Source organism: Phalacrocorax carbo, chromosome 1, assembly GCF_963921805.1.
Source record: "Phalacrocorax carbo chromosome 1, bPhaCar2.1, whole genome shotgun sequence".
Classification (NCBI taxonomy): Eukaryota; Metazoa; Chordata; class Aves; order Suliformes; family Phalacrocoracidae; genus Phalacrocorax; species Phalacrocorax carbo.
The window spans coordinates 50379173-50387983 of record NC_087513.1 but is presented as its reverse complement, the minus strand read 5'-3'; the positions used below and the strand labels follow the sequence as shown (position 1 = coordinate 50387983).

The following is an 8811-nucleotide window of genomic DNA, read 5'->3' as shown; positions in this document are numbered from 1 at the left end:
TCTGGAAGGAAGCAGGTTCAGAGAACAAGGCAAGGGGAGGTGGGTCTGCAGCAGCAGGCTGAGCTCTGGCAGTGGTCTCCAGGCTGGGGTGGATATGAGACACATAGGTGTTCTGAGGGGGGGGGGGTGTGTGTGGTGTCAAGTTCAGGGAAAAGAAATCCATTCCTTGTAACAGCACAAAGAAACTATGTCTGGCTGGGGAGGATCCTGAGCTGTGAATGGTGGCAGGCAGGGGGGCACTTAAGCAAATACTTACTGTCCTGTTGTTACCAATTCCTCCAGGCACTGTTGAAAACGAGGCACTGGGCTAGATCGACCTTTGGTCTGATCTGATGCAGCTGCTCTCACTGTTGTTATACAGATATTAAATACATGTGTATGGTGCAAGTGGCAGGTGTGAAGGTAACAAAAGGAAGCAGAGTTAGAGATCTCACTGGTACAGGCAGCAGTCACAGGGGAGAGAGCAGTACAGCGAGCTAGGGCAGCTGTGCTGGAATAAGCTCTTCAGAGGGCTCTTCCACAGGGCCAGCTGAAATTCTAGTGCAAGGATGAGGCAAGAAGTCAGAAACAGACAAAGCTATGTTTTAGATGGGATGGAAGACTCTTGCACAAATGCTTCTGTGGCAGTATTTGCAATGGAATGACTATACCATCCACAGGACTAATTTAGATTTTATTCAGATATTTCTCAAATATAAAAAGTCAAAATTCTTACATCAATCTTTAGAGAAAATCCATGCAAGCAGGTCAAAATGTTTACAACTTAATTTGCCCTCCCCACCCCCAAACCCTTCCCTTCAGTTTTCACTTCACAAACCATTTTAGTAAGTAAACCAAGTCTTTGCCTCTCAGGTGTTTGGGTTTTTTATGGTTCCCCCCCAGTACATTGTTAACAGACCAATGCTAGGCTACGTCAGGGGTGCAGTAAGCACCAAAATAAGATTTCTCACGTTAACAGCGTCTCTGCAATACCTCAGTATTTCTTGTGGTGTTTAAAAGCACATCCATTTCACTGAATTCTGGCTCCACATCATTTTAAACTTTAAGGCTATTTCTATTTGATACCACCATAATCGAACTCACGACACCCTCAAGACTTAACAGCCAGGAAAAGCAGCAGCACAAACTAGACTTTTTGAAAACTGCAGATGACAACCTGCCTCTTCCCTTTCCCCTCTGGCGAACCAAGTCTGGATACATTGTACAGAATTTATGGCATGAGAAAAAAATCCCAAATTTGCTCTGTATGAAATAGGTTTGGCCCCTTTAAATGGACATGAACGTAAAACCAAAATACTTCTACATTTAAATTGATAGGTAGTAGAAAAAAATTTTAGCCTTCCTGTTCTGGGTTTTACGCAGACCTGTTCTGTTGAAGCTTACTGTCAGAGTTCATTAGGACTGAAGTTACACCGCTGCCTGTTTACTACAGTTGTTCGCTGTAGCGTAACTGAAGTGTTTTCAATTTACCTTTATAATTCACAGAACATTTATCTTTGAAAGGGAGTAGAAATCAAACTAAACAATAGAGCTTCATTCTGAAGGTTGCATAGAGACTGAAGATATTTATACAATGAATCCTGTTTAAAAAAAAAAGTCTGGCACTACTGAACAGCTCAAATGTGTGTGACCAAAAAATAACCAAAATATTTATAGGCAATCAACTCTTAGTTTGTTAGCAACAGCAATACTGTACATTTTTTACATTATTATCAAATACATAATTCAAGAGTTACAAAATAAGATCATGCATTACCACTAAATCTCATACAATCTTGGATTGGTTTCATTCCAAGAATCTGAAACAGAGACAGAAGCACTTTTATGAATAAAGAACTCAAACTCTGGATTCTTGTTTTAGCTTTCACAGATTCTCTATAACCTTGTTATGAGAAAGCCTGTACAAGTTTGCTCAATTTAAAGTGTTAAAATGACTACTGAACAAAAAAGTGAGCATCAAAGTGATCAAAAAAAGGGAGCTTAATGATTCGTTCTTTAAAAGGCAGCTTTAGATCCTGAGGTACCCTTACACACTGTGGGTATGATTTTAACAAAGATTAGATGTTCTGCAGCATGCTCAACTCCACCTTCTTCTGTTTCGCCTGGCAAAACAGTGCTTTTGATGGACCATTCAGTTTCAAGTGAGCTGAGCAAATGGTGTTCCGATCTGGATTAGGTTCCGTGTAAAGCATGCACGCGCTTGTGTGCGCTTCTGAAATATCAGCGCTCCTTCCCCAGCCCCCACCTCGTGACCAAAAGGGTGGTGAAGCTGTTGGCAGTGCTTCCACCTTTTGATGCACCTGAACAGAGTTGTGTGTTCTTTCCAGTTCTGGAAGTGACCTGGAATAGGAGACACAGGGATGGAAAGCAGCATCCTACCCAACATTTCAGAAGTCTCCGGCTTTGTGGCTCATGCCTCTTGTCAGTAGTATTTATGCCTCTTCAAAGAGAGCAGCATTAAGAGATCAGATCATCTGTCTCCCTAGGTTCACTGCATTTACATATGGCACAGGATTGGTTTTCTAAGGAGTAACTTGTGGCAACGTTTTTTCCTAAAAAAGTGTAACAGCACAAAAAAGTTTAATTTATAGCAGCATTTTACACAATTTGTGTTAAAAAAGTAGAAGTTAACCATTTGTGTATTGAGTAACAAAAGGTTTAAATTACATTTACTTTCCATTTTACACTCACTATTTACTATTTGGACTATTTACAAAGGTTCAAATGTTACGTAAGAGAATGAGCTTTACCCAGAATAAACTTGACACATGAGGTAATGGTCTACCTCAACCTCTGTTTTGGCTGGCTATAGAGGAGGTACAGCTGGGTTTAGATCCCAGAAAAAATTCAGAATTAGCATGCTCGTATGAATTAGATTGTGTTCCTGTAGAAGAAACCATACACACACACACAGAGAAAGAGAGAGTAGTCCTATGGCAAAAACATTAAGACCAACAGTGGATTTGGTTTTCATCTTTTTGGCTGAAAAAGCAGAAAATAATGAAAAACAGGGAAGTTGTCAGCTGTACCTCATTTATTCCAACTAAGTTTTTATCAAGAGGCCAGCTTTTAATTCAAGAAGCTAAAGCAATTGCTGTTAAAACAGTAAAACTGAAGTATTTAAGCATTAACTTAAAATTGGGGCTTTCAACACACCTTCTGAATAAAACAAACTAGTATTATGTCTCCACTGGTCTAAGTTCAACCCACCTATCTCCAAGCCCCAGAGGTACCACTGCTGGGTCCTGCTGGGCAAGACACCTCCAACACGTGCTTGCTAAGGAAGACCTCTTTAACACGTGGGTGCCCCTTGGGTAAGTGTTACTTTCCCCTGAACATTTTTGCATTACAGCAGACTGTAGGAACACTACATAAAATGCTTCTCATTGAAGATCAGAAGATTTTGGAACCTGCAGTGTAATTACACCACAAAGAAAACACGGATCAAAATGCCAAAAGGAAAAAAAAAAACTGGGGGAAGAGGGATCTACAGTGCTTTTCATGTAAGTCATGACAGTTCATCAGCTGACCAAGTGATGAAACAAAAGCATAGTGGACAGTTTTGGTAGTTGCACGACAAAGTTATTGTCCTCGCTCTAGTTATAAATTACATGAAGATTGCATAGGACAAGGCAACCTTTTGGATAACTGAGGCAAGCAGCGCTTAGTCTTGGTATCCTTTGCTCTCGACGGGCTGAATGTGGTTCAGTGCTTTATTGTAGTCACACTTAATGTGTCTCTGCCTTCAATATACCCATGTACCCAAATACTGCCATCTTAAGATCTTAGTGCTTCATCTGTGGATACCAAATAAGAGTTTAGTATAAGACTATTTGCTTAAGCTTTTTTCTAAGCAAGTACTCTTGCAGAACTACTGACTAAAACTGACAAGTCTTAAATAAGCTGAACACCACTGAGATGCATATTTTATTTTAGCAGATATGGAAATTTATATACTCAAGTTTCCTTTTTTAGAAAATGGCCTATTAAGGCATCTTAAAAAAAATCCATATATGGCTTTGGTTTGCTGAAATACTATTTTACATTGTTAAAAAGGAAAAACATGTTCAAATAAATTTGACATTATGACACATTCACATATTTCACTTAGAACTGACAGTTATACAGATGCCTACACGTGATCACAGATGTCTCCCCTTGTGACGACACGAATAAAAAGGTAATCCAAATGTTTATCTCACAGTAGAGGGCAACCCAGAAGTCTGTGCAGAAGTGACATATAAGGAGTTATTATCTGGAAGAGGGGGAACCACAGAGTTTCCATTAGTGGGTGAACAGCTCAGTTTCAGTTTTTCCAAGTACTCTGCGTGAACAGGCTTGTGACACTGAAGGACCTTGATTGCATCTTCTACTTTAAACCATTCTCTTTTCCTTCCTGAATGAGTATAATCCACAAAGAAAAACAGAGTTACAAATTTGTAACAGCACCGTTTGTTGCTATCTGATCATTCACTTTTCCTCATTTCTTTTACTTTAGAATCACAGAATCCCAGGTTGGAAGGGACCTCAGGGATCATCCAGCCCAGCCTTTCTAGGAAGAGCACAGTCTAAACAAGATGGCCCAGCACCCTGTCCAGCCGGCTCTTGAAAGTGTCCAATGTGGCCGAGTCAACCACCTCCCTGGGGAGATTATTCCTATAGTTGGCTGTCCTCACTGTGAAAAATTTTCCTCTAGTGTCCAACTGGAATCTCCCCAGGCACAACTTGTGTCCATTCCCCCTTGTCCTCTCCATGGGACTCCTTGTAAAAAGGGAGTCTCCATCTTCTTTAGAACTTCTAGAACTTCAAGTTGTCAGGCAAAAGATAGAGAGTGAAAAGACCTTGAATGAACCAATGAACACAAGATTCACTCAAGCTTACTGAAATGCAGTTTCTAATAAAGCCTTTCAGATAACTCTCTTGAAAGAGATACTGGACAGAAGCTCATATGACTGCTCACATGCTCAAAAGCCAAATCTAGTCCTTACAAAAAAGGATATTATTATTTAAATGACTTAATACTGCCTTCCTACATTGTCATGCCTAGCAGAAAAGCAATCTGAAGAATGAACATGCATGCATGCATGGAGCTTCCAGAGAAGAATGGCTTGGTCTGTTTTAGAAAGTGTTCCATACTCGAAACATACCCATGTATGGAGTTACTCAGGTTAACCATAAATTTTAAAAATTAATATACCTTATACCATCTATATGTTTAGATAAGTTCTAAGACTTATCTTAGTAAGGTAGCCCTAAGACCACCTTTCTTATACAAGTTTAGTCCTTTAAAATTAGAGGCCTCTCAAAATACTTACAAACAAGGTCAAGGATTGTGTTGTTAAAGGTGGGATTAATTTTATTTTTCATCTGTTTTACAGTGTTACAGGTACTATACTTTATCTATATGCTTAAGACATTTCTAAACTGCATGTTTAATACCAAGGTATGTGGCCTCACCAGGGCTGTACATCCAGCCAGCATCCCACTGCCAGCAGCGCTCCCCAGAAGGGAGCCGGCAGCAGCCCCAGTGCTGGATGCTCCCCTCTACCCCACAGCCTGGCACTGAGCAGGAACAGACCGGTACTGTCCTCACAGGCCCTGGGCAGTTCCAGGCACAAAAAAGCCCTCAAAACAATCCCACCCCTGCCAGTATTGATCCTCTTAAGTAATGGACCACTGATCAGTGTTGCTATACAGGGAACCTGACACAGAGCTAAGAGGGTGCACTCCCCACGACTTGATAGCATTGGAAACAAAACATTCTCTCTCCACCTGAAAAACTGAGCACAGTTTTGAAACTTCCCTTAAAATTACATGCCATTTGCTGACAGATCAAGAGTGCGAAGTTTATGAATGTGAACACCCCCAAAGCACCACCTCCTGAAAAGGGCAAAGCGCAACCCATCAAGGTAGGAAGTAATTTTTTTATACCAATTCTTAGTTAACTGAAATTTCAGCTGGACAATACACCAAGCGAACTAGTTTCTTTTTTTTTTTTTAACTTAAGGACCAGTTAATGTTTACCTAATTAAATTCAAAGTGGAAGATCCACACAACATCACAAAGGATGTTAATCTAACTGAACTGCACGACAGCGGTATCTATATGGCATAAATGTACATATAGAAATAGATACCTCTTAAGGTCAGCACTATCACTACTGAAAAATTATGCTACGGTGAAAGTAACCACTAGTAATTTTTTTCCCCCAGGAGAATCAGGGGGAAAAGAATCTCACCAGAACTTTTAAAAGACTTTTTCTGCCCCCCCCCCCCCCCCCCCCCACCCCGACACTTTCAAAACGACCCTATAGTATCAGACAGCAAAACATTCTACTTTTTAAGAAAAAAAAAATTGTGAGTGTAAGATTTGGCCTTTGAAAAAACAAATTAAGAGCAGTATCAACAACTAATAATGCAGTTTATTCCATCATAATACTTAGAATACGCTAATTAATATAATGTAAAAGTAACGAAATATGTCAGAAGCAGCCCTAGTTATATGTGTACAAAAGCGTGGAAGAACAACATCACTATTTCCAGTAATTTCTGTTTATAGAACAGAATTAGTATTCCCCCCCAGAATTAAGAATTGCTTCAGAAAATGAACGAATTTTAAGTGCAGCACATGAGGACAGAGAATGGGTTTACCTATATTGACTGAATCTTCCCAGTCTTCCAGTATTTCCGTCACAGTAAGAACATAAACATACGTCCTATGCTTCCGATCCTGGTTCTGCTTGAATATTAGAAGTAGACGTTTTAATTCTCAGCACAAAAATTACTTACAGACTTACCACAACACTATAAGATTAGAAATTACTTACCTCTGAAGGATACTTGCCAGCAAAACCTGGCTTTTTTTCTTTTTTTTTTCCACTAAGCAAACATCTGTACTGAGTAGGCCCAAAAGGATGGGAAAATTGAAGTTTTATTTGAAACAAAAGCTATTCTATTTTACTAGGCTGAAAAAACCCAAATTTGAAGATCATGAAGTTGGGACCAAACTATGTTCTTCGTCATCCAGTTTAATATTAGCAGTTGTCCACTAGTACTGCCCATTACTTATCTTTTACATATGCTTTAAGTTACCACAGTAGAGTGCATTTGCTAAAACTGTTTCTGCAACTCATGTTCCTAGATGAAAGGTTTTTTTAATAACCTTTGCAAGATGGAACCACTGCATCACATGGCCAGATCATCTGTGCAATGCTGGCTATAAAGTTTCACTCAGTAAGTGAGGCAAACTAAATAGCCTATGTTTGCAATCATGACAAATGCTAAAATCATTACCATCTGTTCACCCGACAGGTTTGCCACGTTGCAGCACTAACCACCTATTTAGAAAGCGCACACTTTTTGAACAAGGCAAGTCAAATACAGAGACTGACAGAGGAAGTCTGCTCAGGGCAGAGTGGCAGGGCCGCAGCCAGCCCACCCGAGGCCTGCGTAGCCATTACTCCCCGCTAGCTCCAAAGCAGGCAAGCGGTGCACTGTTAAAGGTGCTACCAAACTAACCAAACCATATTGCCCCTTGGAAAAGAACTGAGGTCCTAGAAAACCCTGGACCATATACAATTACGACTATATTAAGAACCAAGAGATTTTATGCCCTAGCTCCCCTTACAGATGGTTTTATCCTTGTGCCAATAACCATTCCTGCTTAACTCTGTTTCACTAAGCTTAATAGTTTTAAACTGTTGTGCTTTACTAGAAAATAAAAATACTCCGAGACAGTTCTTTGTCAATATCACTATTAAATGGAGGAAATACATCTATAACAAGCATCCCTTCTGGCTGTAGTCTAGGACATGAGGTCTCAGCATCAGTATCACTTCCGTCTTCTCTTAGCTTTCTCTGCATCCCCAGGTTGCAATGAGTGGCTCCTCAATGACACTAACAACTGTTTGTGGGGCTGTGTTGTGAAACTAAAGTAGGGCCTTGATTTAAGTTAGAAGTAAACTAGAAAAGTGCCACCCAACACAGATTTTTTTTTTTTCATCTCCTCTGGTCTAGATAGTGGTAGATGGCTTCAGAAGAACATACAGCTGAATTATTAAAAAATCATGATCCCATGCAGCCCCTGTTTTAAGGCAACAATATGATAGTTGTCCTGTCTTTTTTTAGTCTGAGCTGGGAAATACAGAATACTGCTGTAGACTAACCAGCAGAGTTAGAACACAGACAAGATTTTAATGTGTAGGACCATCCAGGTGTACTCAAACCCAAAACAAATCAGAAAAAGGGTCAGTGCTACTCACTACAAATGGGAACATCTCTAATTTTGTCATGGTTTCTATACCTCACAACAGGAACACCTTTAGCACTGTCTCAGCTAGTCATACATAACTAATATTTCACACAGGAAATCCCTATCAGGAATACACTGCCCCTGAAAGTTGGTTTTATAATTAAATTGTGAAGATTAATACCTAACTACCAGACTAAGGGAATTCCACTCTCACCCATCATACAGCACAACATAGCAATGCTAGATGTATCATGACCTGAAGACTCACACCTACATTTCTGTAGTCTACTCCTGTCTAGAACCTGAGCAGAAGTGGGCAATGCTAACACTAAGAGAGTATGTGTAGCATATGCCCTTGTGCTGTTGGTACTTCAGAGTCTGATGTTTACACTATGAAATACTACTAGATGTTGCCCAAGTACTAATTTAATCTTTCCAGGGCAGTTCCAAGTACTTTGAAATCTTCCTATTCAAATCTTCCCACATTGTGTAACAACTAAAGGAAATCACCTGTCTAATGAAGCATTTCCAGTAGCACTGCAAAATTATGAGCAGGTAATA

General features: G+C 39.9%; 1 protein-coding gene across 6 annotated transcripts in view; it reads right to left on the bottom strand.

The window, feature by feature from the left end:
* Positions 1-654: 654 nt before the first annotated feature.
* Positions 655-8811, bottom strand: part of NUDT4 (nudix hydrolase 4) — a 31130-nt gene continuing 22973 nt past the window's right edge. For 4 of the 6 annotated variants that reach the window (XM_064450802.1, XM_064450810.1, XM_064450822.1 and 1 more), the window contains 2 exons: positions 6651-6738; positions 655-4396 (listed from right to left, as the gene is read on the bottom strand). In XM_064450802.1, coding sequence (XP_064306872.1) covers positions 4194-4396; positions 6651-6738 — 291 coding nt within the window. In that variant the 3' untranslated portion in view covers positions 655-4193. The remainder of the gene's footprint in view (positions 4397-6650; positions 6739-8811) is intronic. The other 2 variants (XR_010372871.1, XM_064450808.1) reach the window with 2 other exon arrangements.